Source organism: Euprymna scolopes, chromosome 6 (genome assembly GCF_053919585.1).
Source record: "Euprymna scolopes isolate OS-2025 chromosome 6, ASM5391958v1, whole genome shotgun sequence".
NCBI lineage: Eukaryota > Metazoa > Mollusca > Cephalopoda > Sepiida > Sepiolidae > Euprymna > Euprymna scolopes.
This window is the reverse complement of record NC_136487.1, coordinates 6,647,240-6,669,510: the sequence shown is the minus strand read 5'-3', so window position 1 is coordinate 6,669,510 and position 22,271 is coordinate 6,647,240. Positions and strand designations below refer to the sequence as shown.

Here is a 22,271-nt window from a genome sequence, read left to right as displayed (position 1 = left end):
CTATATATATTATAACTATATAGTCTTAATGCTATGTTTTAACTTTAAACTTGGTGTCTTTGCCATGTGGTGATGAAGAGACTTGATATCAATAAAATCCATATCATCTTGGAAATGATTGTACATGGAACTGTTGTTTATATTGAATTTTTGCAACATATGTAAATGAATATGTGGTAAAGTTGCTTACTGTAGATCTATAATATACAGGATTAATCTCAAATAAAACTTCTTTCTAAAGTACTACTCCTAACGATGATCAAGAGATTAAAAGTGCTTGACTAATGACTAAAACAAGAACAGTTATAGTTACATTATATTATCTACCAATCAAAACCAAGAAAATTGCTTGGCACATCAAGAAAATAACCAAGAAAATCAAAGACCAAAATTAATATGTATGTATATATGTACTTGACGATTTGGATTTAAATAATAAATTTACAAAAAGAAAAATCTGTATTGTGTTTGATTTCTGTTTTTTAAATGTTCAAAAAAACCAATGCTTCTAACCATAGTTACATTACATCGGTTATTTATACATTATATGGTCCTCTTCCTAACAGACATTCAAATTCAAAAGGAGAGGGGTGTTGACACAGATTGGAAAGAGAAGGGATTAAAAAATTTCAAAGGTTGATCTGACAAACAGTGAAAAAGAATGTGTTATATCAGGAGAGAGAGCATCAAATATTTATTTGGAAATTCAAATTGGATGCCTACAATGAGTGGGAATAATTCTGAGGAGAATATTCGTAAAATCGTGGCAGCAGGTGCAGCATTTCATTTGATTAATCATAACATTTAACAGCTGCCCATTATGAAATATATATATCTCATGAGATTAAATACTGTCATGTTGGATAAACAGTTTTGTAATGAAAAAGAACTCTTCAATCTCCTTTTATGTTCTCCGGAAGTGAATTACTTCCCTTTATTAATTTTTTTTTTTTTTTTTTTTTTACATAACCAATTTTTCTTGTAGAGATTCGATCCCTGCATAGTTCTTAATAGAATAAAGCTTTACCAAAGTTTATTTATGAATTTTTTTTTCTTAGATTAGCGATACAAGTGTGTCAAATTTACTGACAATAAAAATCGACTTGCTAAACTAATACAGCAGTGATAGATGGTGAGAGGAGTGTTAGTAGTTATTAGGTGAAGAAATCACCATGAATGAACACATTAAAATAAGTTCTGACAACATAAAAACAAAAATGTAAAAAAAAAATTAATTTAACCTCAAATACTTGCATTATCAAATCCTAATAAGAACCTGCTGCTTAACACTTCTTTGCATGAATATGATTTATAAAGCCAAAGATGTGCAGATTGAAGAAAAACTGCATGTTTGGACAAGAGCCAGCTTCTTCCTCATTTGTTTTTTTTGATTCACCTAAAAATATTGCATGTGTGAGTTGGTTTAGAATTTAAAAGCATTTTATTTATTTATTGTCTAATTTAAATAATTACATTATTTAAAGACTAGTTTTAATGACACATCATTAAACTTGCATTGGAAATCACCAAAAAAAACAATGGGTAAACCAATAGTGATATGAGGAGACACTGCACAAAGATCTCTCTGAAATCTTAATCATGTTGAGTCGAGACAAAAGCCTATTATTGCGGACTTCACCATAGTTCAGTATTAATGCATAGGAAAAAAGATTACTAGTTTGGAAATCAACATGAAAAGTTGATAAATTCTTTTTTGTTTCTCTTTTATTCAATCAGCTTGAAAAGAGAAAAGTTCATTTGATCTTTAAATGAATTATCGCCCCCAGCCTCCTCCCACTTTTTGCCAAAATATTTGAGACCTTAATTAACCATGCTCTAGTCCATCACCTTACAGATGCTAAGCTTCTGACTGACCAATAATATGGATTTAGACAAGCCCATTCCACAGCAGACATCCTAACTGTAATCTCTGAACGTATATACCATTCACTGGACAAAGCGGGGCAGGGCAGAGTGGTAGACCTAGATACATCTAAGGCTTTTGACAGGGTATGGCATGAGGGTCTCCTCAGGAAAATCAGATCATACGGTATCACTGGTAGAATACTTAACATAATTAAATCCTTCTTAGATAAAAGAAAAATCCAGGTTGTCCTTGACTGTCGTACATCCAAACAATATGATATAAATGCGGGAGTGCCTCAGGGGTCTATCCTTGGACCTCTACTGTTCCTGATATTCATAAATGACCTCCCCGACAAAATTTCCTCTGAGATGGGTATATATGCTGATGACACCACACTCTATAACAGGCACGACAGGAAAACAAATGAAGACATATCTAAAGAAATGGCAAAAACACTAGAGGATGACCTCCAATCAGTAGTGGAATGGGGACAAAAATGGATGGTCACATTCAATGCTGCCAAGACTAAACTAGTTTCATTCAATAATTACAAGAAACCTTCTCTACTACCTATAGCAATGGCCAACGACTCTTTATCTGAGAGTACGTCTTTCAAGCTCCTTGGCCTAACGTTCACAGGAAACATGAGTTGGAACAATTAGATCGAGGGCATTGCTAGGGCCGCTGCAAGGAAGGTGGGCCCTCTCTACCATGCTAGAAAACTACTAACACCCGAAAGTATCCTGTACCTCTATAAGGCAACCATTCGCCCATGTATGGAGTATTGCTGTCATATTTTGGCTGGTGCATCGGCTACTAGTCTCTCGCTCCTTGACAAGGTTCAAAAGAGTCGCAAATCTGATAGGCCCTGAACTGGCATCTAAGCTTCAGCCTCTGTCCCATCAACAAAACGTTCCATCCCTCTGCCTGTTCTACAAGTATTTTAATGGTTAATGCTCTGACGAACTGCAAGCACTTATGTCCCCACGATGTGAATACCTTCGACATACCCGACAGGCTGCAAAATCCCACCCCCACACTGTAGAGATCCCTAGATGTAAAAGATCTTTCTACTGCAGTAGTTTCTTCCCCAGAACCGCTAGACTTTGGAATTCCATTCCAGGTCCCTGCTTCCCCAACTGTACTGACGTGCAGAAGTTCAAGTGCAACGTGAACCAACATCTTGCTGCCCGAATCCCTACATAGTCCCCCAGTAGTTGTTGCCCCTGATAGTAGCCCCCCTACACCAAAGTGGCAATGTGCCTTGTTTTGGGTGAAAATGTAATAGAAATTAATTAAAAAAAAAAAAAAAATTCATTCAAACATTCCAGCTACATAAATTGTGCACATAATGGTGATGGGGAAAACTTTATCTCTGTACTATCACCACTGTCAAATGGAAATTATTTGTCATCTAGAATTTTAGGTTTCAACACGGAAATCAATTAGCATTAGTGCGCTCAAAAGTATGGAGCTTGAATTTGATCTACTTTAGCATAAAATTGTCCAAAACATAACTAGATCCTTTTTTACAAGTTGACACAATTAGAAGAAATTTGTTTTTACTTTTAATTTAAAAATTATAATGGTGTGGAAGGACAGGAATAAGTGGCCATAGTTAGCATGCGCCTGCTGTAAGGAAACCATGGCATGCGAATCTAGAACAATTTGAGTATGACATGAGCATAATTATGTAAATTTCGGTGCTGTTGGTAATCCAAAATAGCTGAATAAAGATGGATTTTGTTGCTTGGAATTGGTTTTGTTTTGAACGTCACATTGTTTGCATTTGTTTTTGACCGTTGTTGTTTATCTTCGTTGTTAGTGAAAAGAAATGGTACTGTTATGCAGAGTCGGCCTTAGGTCACTGCAACCTATGAAGCCACGGTGTTGTCCGCACTTTCATAGGCCCCGCACTTATTTTTTTTTTCAAAAATCTTAATTTTCAGTTATTACACAGGACTCCACGCAATCTGTTTTGTATAGGGCCTTGCAATAGCTACAATCAACCCTGCTGTTACGGCTAATACTAACAGCGAATGTCTCTGTGAGTGAAGAAACAAAAATAATCTGGCACAAGTGTGTGTTCTCTCAACTAAATAATTTATGTGGCTGAAATAGAAATTAATATCTTTTCAAATTTACTCTATTCTATCAGAATAAAAATTATTTATCAATAAATAAATAATTAAGAGTAAAAAATGTTATTTTAAAGAAAATGAAACATAAAAATGTTTGTTTCTTGTTTTCATCAGATTATTCTCATCTTGAATGTTATTTGTGCAACGTTTCAGTCGATGTAACATTTGACCGTCATCAAGCATGTTGGTTGTTGTCTTGGAAAAGAAAAGAGAAAAGTTACTGGCTCTGTAAATATTTTTGTATTCTTGCAGTTTGTTCACATATATGAAACCACGGCCAAAAAACAGAACAACTCCATGAATACAAAAATATCTACGAAGCCAGTAACTTTTCTTTTCTTTTTTTTTTCCAAGACAACAACCAACATGCCTGACAATGGTCAAAGCTACACAGACTGAAACGTTGCACAACTAACACTCAAGATGAGAACAATAGTTAAATCAATACAAGTAATATAAACAATCAACTCTCATCTAAAAAAAAAAAAAATGGAGAATGATAAAAACGTTTTTTATTTAGACAACAGACTGTTTTTAATTTATTTCTTAATTTTTTTTTTTTTTTTTCAATCAAATTTTGAGCTATCATTTCAGTAAATCTGTAAATAGAATTATCTCCCCTGATTCTTTCTAGGTTGAAAATCAATACCATGACATTAGTCTCATGTTCTTTGGCTATAAACAATCCAGTTTTATTATTTGTATGATTTTCTAAATCCTCCATTTAATTGGGAAGCATAAAAAGTAAAGTACAATTTCCATCTTTATATGTACATATGTGTATCATAATCTCTTAAAATTTTTTCTTTATGTTCTCTTATGCCAGGTGTGATCAGTGCTCTCGATATTGGCTTATCGAACTGGAGCTTTGAATTTATTACAATTTCTTTGTAAGTATGAATAATTATTTTTAAAAAAGAAATTATTTTTGCTTTCAAAAAAAAAAAAGAAACAGAAATTTAGTTTTAATTGATTGAAAACTGTAGTTGTGTAGTATCAATAAATGCTACATGGCTACAGTTTTGAAACAATGGATACTTCCCACCCCTCCTGCAAGGGTGACTGCGTGTAATTGTGAAGTAAAGGTTGTGCAGTTTTCAACCATTTCTTTCTCAAGTCAACACTGCTTGAGAAATCCAAAATGACTGGAAACAATGTCTGTTTATATTAAGCAGAGAACACATACGGTACCCATCTTAGTACTGATCAGGCTCAACAGTGCTTAACTTTGATCTAATGAGAATCGATGTCAATATGATTATGCTGTATTGATTAGTATTGATTCTATTACCACTATTTAATGTCTTGTATAGAAAATACTGACATCCCTTTCTTTATATATACACTAGTAGACCGCCCAGCGTTGCCCGGTCGTAAAATATAAATATTATATTTTAATTAATGCATAATTCTTATTTATTATAAACAGAAATACCATAGATATTAAATGTAACATTAAATTCTTTAAAAAAAAAAATTAAATAAAAAAGAAAAAATATGGAAAGAAATTGAAATGTGCATGCGAATATTGTTTTTCTAAACAGTTCACTTCTTGTAAGTAAAATAAAATATATTTGGACCAAGATCAAAACCTAAAGACAATGAGTCAAGTATGATAACCATTAGGCCAGTTTGACACGATCTTCAAGAAATGTAAAGGAAGTACTTTCAGGTAATGTGTTCTTGGCCATTGCTATTGATGGTAGAGAAGGTTTCTTGTAATTATTGAAGGAAACAAGCTTAGTCTTGGCAGCATTGAATGTGACCATCCATTTTTGTCCCCATTCTACTACAGATTGGAGGTCATCCTCTAGTGTTTCTGCCATTTCCTTAGATATGTGTTCATTTGTTTTCCCCTCATATCTGTTATAGAGAGTGGTGTCATCGGCAAATATACCCATCTCTGAAACAATTTTATCAGGGAGGTCATTTATTAATATCAGGAATAATAAAGGTCCAAGGATAGACCCCTGAGGTACTCCCGCATTTATATCATATTGTTTAAATGTATGACCGTCGAGGATAACCTGGATTTTTTTCTTACTTAAGAAGGATTTAATTACATTATGTATTCTTCCAATGATACCATATGATCTGATTTGCCTTAGAAGACCATCGTGCCATACCCTGTCAAAAGCCTTAGATATATCGAGGGCTATCACTCTACCCTCCCCTGTTTTGTCCAGTGAACTGTATGGTTTATATGTTCAGAGGTTACAGTTAAGATATCTGTTGTTGAATGGGCTTGCCTAAATCCATATTGTTTGTCAGTCAGGAGTTCAGCAGCTGTTAGGTGTTGGACTAGGGCTTGAATAATTAAGGACTCAAATATTTTGGTGAAAAGCAGGAGGAGGCTAATGCAGCGATAATTTAGTGGGTCAGTTCTTTCACCAGAATTCTTGAAGACTCATACCACAGTCTAGAAGCCAATTTTCACAGATTATAACTAAAAATGAAGGCTTTAAACAGAATTACTGACTTGTGTATGTGTGTATATATATATATATATATATAATTTTTCGAATAATCTCCCACAAAATTAATGGCTTAAAAAATATGTTCTCTTAATTTTTTCACTCCACACACAATTAATGACGCACCTTTCTAAATTCTATTCATTTCTATTTTCCATCCAGGTATACAATGTGCAAATCAACAGCTGTTATTTTTATACTGGGATTTTCTTTATTATTTAAATTGGAAAAATTTGTAAGTAAAATATTCATTCTGTATTCATAAATGTGTATAGACAAATATAAGTAATATTTTGTATTGTCCCATTTTGTATAACAGCAAAAATTATTACTAAGGTGATTGGCATCTGTTTTTTTTTTTTTTTTTTTTATTAATATACTAGCAGGAATGTATTGCTTAGGAATTGAATAAGGAACTCTGTTCTGCTTTCAGCCAATAAAACCAGATCACCTTTTTTTAAATTAAAACATTGAGATGGAAACAAATTTGTCAAGTATTGATTGCGCAAGACGGATGTAAGTCAAGTTTTTTTGTTTTTTTTTTATTCAATTTTCACCCCAAACAAGGCACAGTGCCACTTTGAAGCAGGGGGCTACTATCAGGGACTTAATTAGCGGGGTCATTATGAAGGGAGATGAGTAGAAAGATGTTTGTTGACATTACACTTGAACTTCTGCATATCATTGCAGTTGGGAAAGCAGAATCCTGGAAGGGAGTTCCAAAGACCCGCAGTTCTGGGGAAGAAACTATTGGAGTAAAAGGCTTTCTTGCACCTAGGGATCTCTACTGTAAAGGGATGAGACTTAGTAGCTTGTCGGGTTTGTCGGGGGTAGTTACGTCGGGGAGGTACAAGTGTTTGCAGTTCGTCAGAGCATTCACCATTGAAGTATTTGTAGAACAGGCAGAGGGATGCAACATCTCGTCGATGGGACAGAGGCTGAAGCCTAGATGACAGTTCAGGACCTATCGGGTTGGCGACTCTTTTTTGAACCCTGTCCAGGAGCGAGAGCCAAGAAGCAGATGCACCAGCCCAGATGTGACAACAGTACTCCATACATGGGCGAATGGTTGCCTTATAGAGGTATAGGATACTGTCAGGCGTAAGTAGTTTTCTAGCATGGTAGAGGGAGCCAACTTTCCTTGCAGCAGCCTTGGCAATGCTCTCAATGTATCTATTCCAGTTCATATTCCCTGTAAACATTAGGCTGAGGAGTTTAAAAGAAGTACTTTCAGGTAATGTGTTCTTGGCCATTGCTATTGGTGGTAGAGAAGGTTTCTTGTAGTTATTGAAGGAAACAAGTTTAGTCTTGGCAGCATTGAATGTGACCATCTATTTTAATCCCCATTCCACAACAGATTGGAGGTCATTCTCTAGTGTTTCTGCCATTTCTTTAGATATGTGTTCATTTGTTTTCCTGTCGTGTCTGTTATAGAGCGTGGTGTCATCAGCATATATACCCATCTCACAGACAATTTTGTCAGAGAGGTCATTTTAGGAATAATAGAGGTCCAAGGATAGACTCCTGAGGTACTCCCGCATTTATTTATTTTGGCAAAAAGCGGGAGGAGGCTAATGGGGCGATAATTTAGTTCACCAGAATTCTTGAAGACTGGTACCACAGAGGCGGTTTTCCAGCAGTCGGGAAAACAAGATTCATTAAGGCATTTATTATAAAGTTTGGAGAGAACTGGAGCAACCTCGGCAGAGCATTTTTTTAATAGCACAGCCGGGATGAGATCTGGTCCACACGCTTTTGAGGTGTCTAGGTTTTTTATAATAGCATGTACCTGAGAAGGGATGATTTTCAAATCGTCTAGTGAGGCGTCTGTTCGCAGAGGAAAATCAGGAAGTGAGTGGTGTACCGAGTTCAGTGTGGAGTTTGAGGCAAACCGACTGGCAAGCAGATTAGCCTTGTCAGTTGCCGTGCAAGCAACCTCATGATCGTTTGATAGTGGGGGAATAGTTGACTGTCCATTATTTACTACGCTGTTGTAGATTTTCCAAAAATCCCGGGTTCCTAATTTCTGTGCTTCGATGTGTTTTCTGGTGGTTTCAGAGTAATCTGTCTTAGCTGTCTCTATCACTCTCTTACAATTATTTCTAGCTTCTATATACTTCTGTTTATTTGAGCTGGACTTATGTCGCTTGAATCTGCGGAATGCATGCTGCCTTTGACAAATGGCAGCTGCACAAGCAGAAGTAAACCATTGGGGGGAGTGGGGCTTGCTATAGAATTTCTGTGCGGGAACATGTGCTTCAATAGCAGTTTTGAACCATTCAGTGGTCTCATTTAATTTTTTAAAAATTGGATTAATTTAATTCTTGGCATTTCCCAGAAATCAATGTGTACTTGTTGTATTATGGTGTGGCTCCCAGGTTGGGAAATCGTAATAGTGCGTAGGACTCCCTGACAATGGTACATAGCAGTTTTAGTTACGTCGATCGTCCGTAGGTTCACTTGTTTACTAGGCGGTTGTGATGACAACGAGTTAAGACTAGTGAGTTATCTCACCTTAGACTGGCACTTTTTCTTTATCTTGCCTCTCGTCAATTGTCAAAAATGTCATAACAACGTTGAACCTGAAAACAAAGCGGTTGACGACTTAGAACGATCAGCTGTAACTTAAAAACATGCATTAAAAGACGTAAGTCACAATTGTGTTTGTTTTTGTATAAAATTATATTTTACAATATAGTTACAATTTAAAACAGATCGTCTTTTTTTCTTTCTTTTTGGTGGTTCTGAAGTTCACAGCAGTTTTCTCACAGTGCTCTGAGGAGGGAAAATGACGCTTCGACAATCTGGTTTTCAGCAACACATGCTGTTCCGTGTTCTTCTCTCTCTCTCTATCTCTGCTCTGCTGATTCACCGTTTTTATTGGCATTTTGTCCCTTTGTTTTTTCTATCCACGCGTTCTGTCAATCGGTTGATACATGTGTTCTTAAGTCACGTTTTGACCTCAAAAAATCATTCGATTTTGTCTTCACACAGTGACACGTGAATTACCCACTCATGCCAATATCTGTAATTCCAGAGCTTACGAGGAATGTCACGTTTATTTGTTTTGTAAACAAAAAAATCGTCGTCCGATTTCTCTGTTTATGACGTAAGCCCTTCCTCTTTTCAACAGGTAGACAATCGATTATTCGATGCCCACTCTTTTAAATCTTTTATTAAAGTTTTTTCTTTTCAGTTATGTATGATGGTTCCAGCCATTCATTACATAACACCCCTCCATTAACCATTTTTTTTTTTTTTTTTTTTTTTTTTTCAATCGTCTATCGGTCCATCGACATTTCCAATAATGTTTTTAATGTCACAAAATTTTTTTTTTCATCTCTTTTACTGTATTTTTTTTTTTCCGTTTAACTTAGAAAAAAAAAAAAAAATAAACATCAACAAGAAAAGCATAAGGTCTTTTTCGGTATAAGTGCATCGGCCGCACTTAACAGCAAAATATACGCTGCAAATTTACCAATTTTACCGAAGTGGTCGATTTGTCCAATATTCTCCACTACCTCGGCTCTTTAATTAATATGACTAATTAACTAAATACGAGTCTTACATTTTAATGACTTGTTTAAAATGTGGGCAGCATATAGTACAAAAAAATCGCCTGTAATAGGATGTCATGCCTATAAAGGATCTAACCTGCTTCACAGTGGTTGGGGTCGCAATTGCCTGAATTGCTTTAACCTTGTCCCCCTCCGGCTGGATACCTTTCTCACTTACTCGGAATCCCAGATATTGCACTTCCTTGCCGAAAAACTCATACTTCGCCGCCTTTAACCTTAAATTATGCCTACGTAAACTACCTAACACCTTTTCTATATGCCTAACATGTTCCTCCTTTGTTTTGGAGAATATCAAAATATCATCCAAATAAGGCACGGCGAATTCTTCCTGTCCCTGTAACACTACGGACATTAGCTCCTGAAACACTCCCGGAGCGTTAGCAAGTCCGAATGGCATTACATTAAATTGGAACAGTCCTCTATGACAGGTGAACGCAGTTTTCTCTTTATCTTTTTCGTTCAACTTTACCTGCCAATACCCTGATTTCAAGTCCAACTTTGAGAAATATTTTGCTGACCCAAGCGAGGCCAGTATATCATCAATTACTGGTAGCGCTCGGGCATACTTCTTTGTTATCTTATTCAGGGCCCTAAAATCTACACAGAACCTCTTTGTTCCGTCTTTCTTTTTTACCAAAACTATCGGGAAACTCCACGGACTGTTTGACCTTTCTATCACCCCTGCCTGTAGCATTTCCTCTAGTGCTACATTAACTTCTTCTCGTTGTTTGAGAGGTGTTCTATACGGGTTTTTCTTTATGGGATCGTTTTTTCCTGTATCGATCCTCATCTCTACTGTGTCAGTCCGGCCTAAATATCTATCCTCTGTGACGAATAAATCAGTATTTCGTTGCAGGACTTTATTTAAAACTTTCCTCATTTCTTCCGGCACTTTTATGCCGTTGAGGTTACTTTTGTTTCCCGACTTCTTTTGTTTATTTGGCTTTGATATTGCCATTACTACTTCTGTTCTTCTACATCTACCTATCTTGTAACCTTTCTTTAATTTTACTGTCTGGTTCGTGTTATTCATAATTAGCAAAGGAAAACTTTTCCTACCTTTAATTTTAACTACCGTGTTCGCTACGGATACACCACTTAGATCACTTAGGAAGCCTTTATCTATCTGCACTACTTCGTAATCTAAACCCTGACCATTTCTCATTTCGGCACGAGCTGTGCACGCATGTAAATGCTGCGGTTTCAGGGTGACATTGTGCCTTAATCTAACTATACTCGAAATATAAGCCTCCTCTTGCAGCGCTATGTACTCGCTGCCTAATCGGATTGCTCCTAAATCAAAGTACATTCTAACACTATTTTGCTTGAGCCAGTCTCGGCCCAATATGACGTTCCTTTTAAGGTTTTTCGTCACTACAAAATCATGTCGAATGTACTGGCTTCCTACTTTAATTTGTAAACGCGCCACTCCTTGCACTATGAGAGGTGACCCGTTTGCAGTCCTTAAATTCATCTCTATTTTCTTTATCTCAGGCTTCTCTCTGAGACTTTCTAATACAGTACTTTTTATTACAGAAATTTCGGCGCCAGTATCTACTAAAGCCCTAAACTTATTTTTTTCTATCTTAATAGGGATGCAATTAGCGGCGCCCATATGTCCTATGATCTTTGACTGTTCACCCCTCTTCCTCTCGCTGGGCGTCTTGCGAGTGGGGTCTGCTCGTTTCCCGACTTAGGGAAGGTGCAGTTCCTGGCTATATGGCCTTTTCTGCCGCAATTGTAACACTTAATCTCCGGCCAAGGGCGCTCTGTTTCTCTTGCCTTGAAGCCGGGTCCCCTATTAAATCCTCTATAATTCCTCTGCCCCCTATCTGGCTCTGGGAATCTTTTTTTCCTTATCGCTTCTATATTCCTCTGGCGCCCACTATAATTTATTTCCATAGGTTCTTCTTCTCGGTCATTGCCTCTTATGCGGTTTTGCCACCGATCCTCGATTAGGGCCTTTTCATAGGCTACCTTGAGGTCCGATGGTTCTTCCCTCATGACAGCGATTTTGACTTGTCTGTCATATAGCCCCTCGATGAAGAAACCTATCACTTGGCTTTTTATTACTTCATTGTTCGTATCTAGACTACCATACGAACCTATAGCCAAGTGCACTAACCTCTGCATGTAGTCCTGCACAGTTTCGCTTCTACCTTGCTTAATATTTGCTAACTCCCTAACAAACTTGGTAGGATCTGCCTGGACTCCAAAATAATTATCTAGAGCTCGCTTCAAGTCTACCCATGCCACACTCTCATTGTTGGCTAGTAGTCCTGAAACAAACTGTCCTATTTGGCCAGCCGTCGTAATTAACGCTAATTGGCATTTTTCTTCCTCTGTTTGGCTAACTATTCTAGTGTATTTATCTATATCATTTAGCCATCTTCTGTATTCCTGCGATCGTCTAGTGTCTAATGGTTTTATTTTTGATAACAACGCCTCCCCCCTCAGAGAGTTCGAAATGGCCTTCCCTACATTGTGTAGTTCAGCCCCTAGGATCTGAGCGAAATCTGTGAAAAACTGCTGTTCCATTTTTTTACAATTATTTTCAAAATTATACAAGAAAGAAAGAAGAAAGAAAAGAAATATATATTAACTTTTTTTTTTTTTTTTTTTTTTTTTTTTTTAACAAAACTTTTTTTTTAAAGAGCCGAGGTTTAGAAAAATATTGAAAAAATCAACTAACCTTTGCTTTTCCTCAGGTCCAGTGTTCTTTCTTCTTCTTTTTCTTGCTTCTGCGTTCGCGTTTCTCTTCGTCGATTGATTCACGTTGTGTTTTTTTTTTCTTCTTCTTTGTTGTTGTGTATGTGGTAACCAAGTTCTTTTTGTGTAAGAGTTCTTTTTGTTTAGTTTTGTTTTTGTTAAAAAGTTCTTACTTATCACTCTTGCGGAGTGAACTGGTCATCAAGGCACCAATTAATACTATGTTGTATTATGGTGTGGCTCCCAGGTTGGGAAATCGTAATAGTGCGTAGGACTCCCTGACAATGGTACATAGCAGTTTTAGTTACGTCGATCGTCCGTAGGTTCACTTGTTTACTAGGCGGTTGTGATGACAACGAGTTAAGACTAGTGAGTTATCTCACCTTAGACTGGCACTTTTTCTTTATCTTGCCTCTCGTCAATTGTCAAAAATGTCATAACAACGTTGAACCTGAAAACAAAGCGGTTGACGACTTAGAACGATCAGCTGTAACTTAAAAACATGCATTAAAAGACGTAAGTCACAATTGTGTTTGTTTTTGTATAAAATTATATTTTACAATATAGTTACAATTTAAAACAGATCGTCTTTTTTTCTTTCTTTTTGGTGGTTCTGAAGTTCACAGTTAGCAGTTTTCTCACAGTGCTCTGAGGAGGGAAAATGACGCTTCGACAATCTGGTTTTCAGCAACACATGCTGTTCCGTGTTCTTCTCTCTCTCTCTATCTCTGCTCTGCTGATTCACCGTTTTTATTGGCATTTTGTCCCTTTGTTTTTTCTATCCACGCGTTCTGTCAATCGGTTGATACATGTGTTCTTAAGTCACGTTTTGACCTCAAAAAATCATTCGATTTTGTCTTCACACAGTGACACGTGAATTACCCACTCATGCCAATATCTGTAATTCCAGAGCTTACGAGGAATGTCACGTTTATTTGTTTTGTAAACAAAAAAATCGTCGTCCGATTTCTCTGTTTATGACGTAAGCCCTTCCTCTTTTCAACAGGTAGACAATCGATTATTCGATGCCCACTCTTTTAAATCTTTTCTTTCTCTGCAGACTACAACATGGTCATCTTTAAGTTCCATGTCAAGAAATACTTGTCATAAACTGTCATCATAAATCATCAAATTTTGTCCATTCTATCCACTTTCGAGCCAATTGTTAGTTTGATGAGCAATACTCTCTCATTGACTTTTGCTCTTGATTGGCTTTCGGCCTTGATAAGTGATGATTCATTATTGAAACAAAATGTCAAGCACCCCACTCCCACATTTAATTTTAAAATGAAATACATATATCCAAATAGTCTGGATACTTTAGTTTCAAAATATATATGGTTATCAGTCCATCTCTCAAATCTGATGAAAGTTTGCAAACAGACACATTAACTTTATACTTTGTCATATTTCTTGATATAAAACATTTAAAGATAATTATTTGGATTATTTCTTAATTTTTTAGATGAAGATTGATAATGCGTATTATTTGAATTTTTTGGACTACTGTTTTCCTCTTACATTTCAGCCAATGTAACCTTTGACCTTCTTGTTGAACTATAGAATCTGCATGGAATTTCAAACTAATTTAGTTTAAAAGGGTAGAAATCTTAATGTATTTGGTGACTTTAATGTCCACCACAAAAACTGGCTTGGATTCTCTACTCACACAGATGCAGCGGGCAGCACAACCCATAGCTTCACTATATCTCGCTCCCTATCACAAATTGTCACGTTTCCAACCCGTTTCCCTGACCAGGAAGAACAACACGCATCACTTCTAGATCTGTTTTTGACCACAGTTCCCGATGACTGCATAACTAGGGCCCACAGCCCACTCGGGAATGCTGATCATGCAGTGATAATGGTTGAAATCGCCAAAACTGAAGAGCCAGTGCTCAAAACAACGATATTATAAAAAGGCTGACTGGGAAGCCATCAGGGAACTAATTAGAGATGCTCCATGGAAAAATATTTTCTCTCTTCCTGCTGAACAATGTGCAAACGAGACCACTGACTGGTTCAAAACTGCAATCGAAGCATGTTCCCATGCGGAAATTTTATAGTAAGCCCCACTCTCCCCAATGGTTTACGTCGACTTGTGCAACTGCCATTTCTCAAAAGCAGCATGCATACCGTAGGTTTAACCGACATAAGTCCAGTTCAAACAGACTGAAGTATATAGAAGCTAGAAATAACATTAAGAGAGAATTTACGGAAACCACTAAAAAGCGCATCGAAGCACAAAAACTAGGAACTCGACCCTTCTGGAAAATCTACAACAGTGTAGTAAATAATGGGCAATCAACAATTCCCCCACTAACCAACAATCACGAGGTTGTCTCCTCAGCAACCGACAAGGCTAACATGCTTGCCAGTCGGTTTGCCTCAAACTCCACACTGGACCCTTCCAACCACCCCCTACCTGACTTTCCTATGCGGACAGACGCCACACTAGACGATCTGAAAACCACCCCTGCTCAGGTGCATGCTATCATAAAAAACCTTGACACCTCAAAAGCATGTGGACCTGATCTTATCCCAGCTGTGCTATTAAAAAAGTGCTCAGCCGAAGTAGCTTCAGTTCTCTCCAAACTCTACAACAAATGCCTTAATGAAGCTTGTTTTCCAGGCTGTTGGAAAACTGCTTCTGTTGTACCAGTATCCAAGAATTCTGGCGAAAGGACAGACCCATCAAATTATCGCCCCATTAGCCTCCTCCCACTTTTTGCCAAAATATTTGAGACCATAATTAACCACGCTCTAGTCCATCATCTTACAGATGCTAAACTACTGACTGACAAACAATATGGATTTAGACAAGCCCGTTCCACAGCAGACATCCTAACTGTGATCTCTGAACGTATATACCATTCACTGGACAAAGCGGGGGAGGGCAGAGCGGTAGCTCTAGATATATCTAAGGCTTTTGACAGGGTATGGCATGAGGGTCTCCTCAGTAAAATCAGATCATACGGTATCACTGGTAGAATACTTAACATAATTAAATCCTTCTTAGATAAGAGAAAAATCCAGGTTGTCCTCGACGGTCGTACATCTAAACAATATGATATAAATGCGGGGGTGCCCCAGGGTTCTATCCTTGGACCTCTATTGTTCCTGATATTCATAAATGACCTCCCCGACAACATTGCCTCTGAGATGGGGATATATGCTGATGACACTACACTCTATGGCAGGCACGACAGGAAGACGAATGAACACATTTCTAAAGAAATGGCAGAAACACTAGAGGAAGACCTCCAATCTGTAGTGGAATGGGGACAAAAGTGGTTGGTCGCGTTCAATGCTGTCAAGATAAACTAGTTTCATTCAATAATTACAAGAAACCCTCTCTACCACCCATAGCAATGGCCAACGACTCTTTATCTGAGAGTCCATCTTTCAAACTCCTTGGCCTAACGTTCACAGGAAACATGAGTTGGAACAATTACATTGAAGGCATTGCTAGGGCCGCTGCAAGAAAGGTGGGCTCTCTCTACCGTGCTAGAAAACTACTAACACCCGAAAGTATCCTGTACCTCTATAAGGCCACTATTCGCCCATGTATGGAGTATTGCTACCACATCTGGGCTGGTGCATTTGCTACTAGTCTCTCGCTCCTTGACAAGAGTCAAAAGAGAGTCGCAAACCTGATATGCCCTGAACTGGCATCTAAGCTTCAGCCTCTGTCCCATCGACGAAATGTTGCATCCCTCTGCCTTTTCTACAAGTATTTTAGTGGTGAATTCTCTGACGAACTGCAATCACTTGTGCCCCCACGACGTGAGCACGCTCGACAAACCCGACAGGCTGCAAAATCCCACCCCCACACTGTAGAGATCCCTAGATGTCAAAGATCTTTTTACTCCAATAGTTTCTTCCCCAGAACCGCTAGACTCTGGAATTCCATTCCAGGTCCCTGCTTCCTCAACAGTACTGACGTGCAGAAGTTCAAGTGTAACGTGAACCGACACCTTGCTGCCCAAATCCCTACATAGTACCCCAGTAGTTGTTGCCCCTGATAGTAGCCCCCTACACCAAAGTGGCAATTTGCCTTGTTTGGGGTGAAAATGTAATTTAAAAAAAAAAAAAAAAAAAATTGTATTCTTAGAGAATTTCTTGGTGTGTTGTTGCTTGACAAACTGATACGCATAACATTTTGCTTGAACATATATTGAATTATTTTTATTTTTGAATTACTGTTACAAACATATTTAATTATTAAACACAACACCCTTTATTATATAAGAGATTATGAGTAGTATATTACCCCTCTCCCAGACACGCACATCCCAGGATCATTTAGACAACATTTAGTGCAGTTTTGAAGGATCTAAGTATATATTATTATTAGTCATAGTATTATAGGTAATAGTAGTAGCATTATAATTATAATCTTGTAACATGTCCAACATCCCAAGGGATTTTCATGTCAAATTTTAATTCTCAATCTAATTGGATTGAGGCTTCTAAGTGTTTCTAGTTATTAGTATTTGCCGATGACACCACTCTCTATAACAGATATGAGGGGAAAACAAATGAACACATATCCAAGAAAATGGCAGAAACACTAGAGGATGACCTCCAATCCGTAGTGGAATGGGGACAAAAATGGTTGGTCTCATTCAATGCTGCTAAGACTAAGCTTGTTTCCTTCAATAACTACAAGAAACCTTCTCTACCACCAATAGCAATGGCCAAGAACACATTGCCTGAAAGTACTTCTTTTAAACTCCTCGGCCTAACGTTTACAGGGAATATGAACTGGAATAGATACATTGAGAGCATTGCCAAGGCTGCTGCAAGGAAGGTTGGCTCCCTCTACCGTGCTAGAAAACTACTTACGCCTGCCAGTATCCTATACCTCTATAAGGCAACCATTCGCCCATGTATGGAGTACTGTTGTCACATCTGGGCTGGTGCATCTGCTGCTTGTCTCTCGCTCCTGGACAGGGTTCAAAAAAGAGTCGCAAACCTGATAGGTCCTGAACTGTCATCTGGGCTTCAACCTCTGTCCCATCGACGAGATGTTGCATCCCTCTGCCTGTTCTACAAATACTTTAATGGTGAATGCTCTGACGAACTGCAAACACTTGTACCTACCCGACGTAACTACCCCCGACAAACCCGACAAGCTACTAAGTCTCATCCCTTTACAGTGGAGATCCCTAGGTGCAAGAAAGCCTTTTACTCCAATAGTTTCTTCCCCAGAACTGCGGGTCTTTGGAACTCCCTTCCGGGATTCTGCTTTCCCAACTGCAATGATATGCAGAAGTTCAAGTGTAATGTTAACAAACATCTTTCTACTCTTCTCCCTTCATAATGACCCCGCTAATTAATTCCCTAATAGTAGCCCCCTGCTTCAAAGTGGCACTGTGCCTTGTTTGGGGTGAAAATTGAATAAAAAAAAAAAAAAAAAAAAAAAAAAAAACAGGTGTAGTTGCACCCCTCCCCTCCATGCCACAGGTGGCATTTGAAGAATGCTTTATATCAAATGGTATACATTTCTAGTAATTTCTATAGCGACAGGTATAGAAAAAATGCTGGTTTATAAGATAGCATTTAGAAAAAATCTTGGTTAAGACCATTATTTTAGATGTGGTATTTGCTGTAGAAGGTTGTGAATCCAAAATTTAGTATGGAATCGGTAATTGTATTGGAATTGGGAAAAATATTGGAATTGTCACATCACTAATTCCTGTATATATTCCGCTTATTTTATCCATAAAAATCTGATTTCTGCTTAAATTGCTTAATCTTCTCATAGATATAAGGTCTGAGCTTTTTGATTGCTGTCTGTTTCTCTTTTATTTTTATTTTTTTTATATAAGCATGAAAAAACTAATTTTCCATCTTATGACAGTTTTCCCCTGAAGGTTAAAACTTGAAACAATGGCGCGGTAGAGGAGTAAGATGATTATTTTGTCATCAAATAACTTCCTGTTACTCCTCCCCCTCACATAGGCATTCAATGGGTTTTTTTTTCTTCATGACTTAATTGAAACTGGAATTGTTTTAAATAAAATTTCACATGCATGCGCACACGCACGCACACACACACACAAACACATACACCCACACACAGAGCTCGCAGGTTGAGAAATCCATCTTTTTTTTTTTTTTTTTTACATGGGGGTCACCACTTATCAAGGCCCGAAGGCCACTCAGGGATAAGGGTTATTGCGTGTACAGTAATCAATGAGATAGTATTGTAGTAATCATTAGTATTGGGGGTTTTGATAGTGTGTTACTTAAGGGGGCGGTTTGTCAGGAGTTTATTTATGTTGGACTTGAAGACGTCAAAGTTGTAGTCAGGTGGGAAACAGGCAAGCGGCAGAGAGTTCCACTGGCATGCAGTTCTAAGAATCATGGAATTTACGTTTGGATTTAGGCACAGATAGAGAGTGGGGAAAATTATTGACTGTAGATTCAGCCAGTGAAAGATTGGCGAGGGGGGATGAGGGATTGGAGCTCAGACGAGCACTTGCCATGGAAATAACGATAAAACAAAGACAGGCTCGCAACGTCTCTTCTGTTGGAGAGAGGTTGCAGGGAAGAGAAAAGGGTATCCCCCACTAAACCACGAAGTCTATTTTGTACTCTGTCAAGGCAGGATAGGCTCTTTTTAGCAGCTCCTGCCCAGATGTGGCAGCAGTACTCCATCCTTGGACGTACTTGGCTTTTATACAGATAGAGAATTGCATCAGTAGTGAGATATCTTCTGGAGCGGTATAAGGATCCCACCATTTTCCCAGCGTCCCTGGCAACAGATTTGATGTACATGTTCCATTTCAGATCAGGAGTAAAGGTCAAACCCAGAAGCTTGTCAAAACATGGAGCCTCCCCAAGACGAGCCATCCATTTCAATTGATGCCAGATGGGGATCAGAGCATTGATGATGTGAAGATAGAAGCTTGGTTTTGGATGCATTAAAAGTGACCAGCCACCTCTTTCCCCATTATACCACGTGCTCAAGATTAGAGGAGAGAGAATTAGAGAGAACTTTGTCATTTACGGCCTTTAATGTGTTGCCATAGATGGTCGTGTCATCAGCATAGATGTCAACGAATGATTTAAGTATGTGTTTTGGGAGATCATTGATGTAGATCCGGAAGAGAGTTGGGCCTAGGATGGACCCCTGAGGGACTCCAGCATTAATACTGTTGGCCTATGATTTCTGCTCATCAACCACTACTCTTATGAACCTATCAGAGAGAAATGATTTAATGATTGAGAAAACATTTCCAGTAATACCGTAGCTGGAAATCTTGTGAAGTAGGCCCTTATGCCATACCTTATAGAAGGCCTTTGATATGTCAAGAGCAATTGCCCTGGAAAGGAAACCTTTGTCAATAGATTCACTAATCCTATGCGATATAACCGTTAGCACATCTGCTGTAGATCTTGCAGGCAGAGCGGAAACTATATTGCATGTCACTAAGAAGGTTGTTTCTGTTAAGATGGTTGACTACTTCTTTATTTAATATGGATTCCAGCAACTTACTCATGACACACAGGAGACTTATTGGTCTGTACTGAGAGGGAGATGACTTGTCACCTGAATTCTTAAATACAGGGCATACTGATGAGGTTTTCCAGGGTGTTGGAAAGCACTTCTTCTCCTTAAGGCAACGCTTAGACAATTTTGTAAGTATGGGAGCAAGTTCTGGTTGGAGCTTTTTCAGCACTATAGCTGGAATTCCGTCAGGGCCAGTTTCTTTACTGGAATCAAGGTTCTTGATTAGCTTGGTGACCTCATACACAGATATTTGTATGTTGCATAGTGTGTTGTCTGTTATAGGAGGAAATACAGGGAGTTGATGGTAATTGTCGCATAGGGTAGAATTAGCTGCAAAGTTCTTGGCAAATAGTTTGGCCTTGTCTGATGCTGACGAGATGATCTCAGGTCCATTGATGATAGTTGGGATAGAACGCACGCTTCTGTTCAAGATCCTGTTTGCTATTTGCCAGAACTGGTGGGAACCAAGGTGCTGCTCAGCTACTTTGGATTTAAAACTGAGCATATAGCTCTCTTGCATGTTTTATTACTCTTTTATGGTGGTTGCTGGCAGTCCTGAAAGCAGCTTTAGTCTCAGTACATCTATTATGTTGGTAGCTATGGAAAAAGTGATTTCTGTGCGCGATGACAGCAGCACATTCGGGGAGAACCATCTGTCTGTTTTTATTTTTTTTCATTCTTTAGCTATTTTCATCTTTAAATTAAGGATAAACTATTTCTGACTCTAATTGGATATATGTGTAAATGGACAAAGATTTTTATAGGGATGCCTGGATGCATCTAAATATTGCTTTAAACTTGAATAGGATAAAGCTCCCTCAAGAAATGCTTGGACTTATCTAAAAGCAAGATTCATTCATGCTAAAAAAAAATAAAAATAACTCAAGATCAATATTGACTTTACAAATGCTGTCATTGATTTTTATAGATTTTTACAATTAAAAATAACCTCAACTTAACATACGATTTATACATAAAAAAAGACAAGTGGCTTTATTTCCACTGAAAGATACAGATGTTACATACAACTTTATTTTGAGAATTTGAGCAAATATTTTTCATATTAAAATGACAATTTTTTTTTTTTTTTTTCAATAAACTAAAGTATAATTATATGAAAATGGACATTTATTTTCCATCTTGTGATTGGTGTAAAATATATTACCAATTGGATCTAATGTTGTTGATTGCACATTGATGCCATTGGAAAAGATCTGAACCAACAATCATTTTGTATGAATTTTGAACTCTTGAAATTTAATTCTAAACATGGTTGATCTAAAACCTTGATGAGATCAGGAGAAACAAAAAAATTTACTCTCACGTCTAAATTCAGATTTTATAATAGAAATATCTTGTTCACACAAGAAATTGGATACGTTTAATTCGAAGTGACTTAGAAGGATTTTAGAGATCAAATAAAATGATTGAATTACTAACCAAGAAGTCTGAAATTGCACTAACCAGCAAGTAGTATAGTTAATCGGCAAACCTAAACATACCCTAAGGTTGGCCCCAGAGAGAATTGGCAACCAAGTGCTCCAATGAAGTCTAGTTGGAAATGGAGAATTGTGATTGATTTGATTGCAATAGGAAGAAACTGGATGTTGTGGACTTGGTTTCAAATTGAAAATGATGGTGTACTTTGACTTCCTTCATGCATCCCAAAATGTGAGTTCCTAAATCTTAGTCTTTTTGAGGCATTAATAACTATATTCATTCATCCATTTGTATTTGAATCGTCATGTTTTGACAGGTTGTCAAACTTTGTCAAACTCTGGGACCAGTCAGTTTGCACTGAAAAGTATCCAAATGAGAATGGACGTGACATGTCGCATGTCACGTGTTCTGGTTTGCGCAAGCATCGTTGAGTTGGAGTGGAGATGTAGAATAAACAAGATGGGCTAAAATGAATCTCAGAACGGAGAACTAACCCAAGCCAAGATCATCGATCACTCCTCTGCTATGACGAATACCTGG

General features: G+C 37.7%; 2 protein-coding genes across 6 annotated transcripts in view; both read left to right on the top strand.

The window, feature by feature from the left end:
* The window catches only part of LOC145277481 (uncharacterized), a 367,340-nt gene that overhangs the window by 184,866 nt on the left and 160,203 nt on the right, over positions 1–22,271 (top strand). The window lies entirely within an intron of this gene.
* LOC145277480 (solute carrier family 35 member H1-like) overlaps positions 1–22,271 on the top strand; it is an 80,797-nt gene that overhangs the window by 39,770 nt on the left and 18,756 nt on the right. For all 5 annotated transcript variants that reach the window (XM_080128849.1, XM_080128852.1, XM_080128854.1 and 2 more), the window contains 2 exons: positions 4,835–4,898; positions 6,645–6,717. In XM_080128849.1, coding sequence (XP_079984975.1) covers positions 4,835–4,898; positions 6,645–6,717 — 137 coding nt within the window. The remainder of the gene's footprint in view (positions 1–4,834; positions 4,899–6,644; positions 6,718–22,271) is intronic.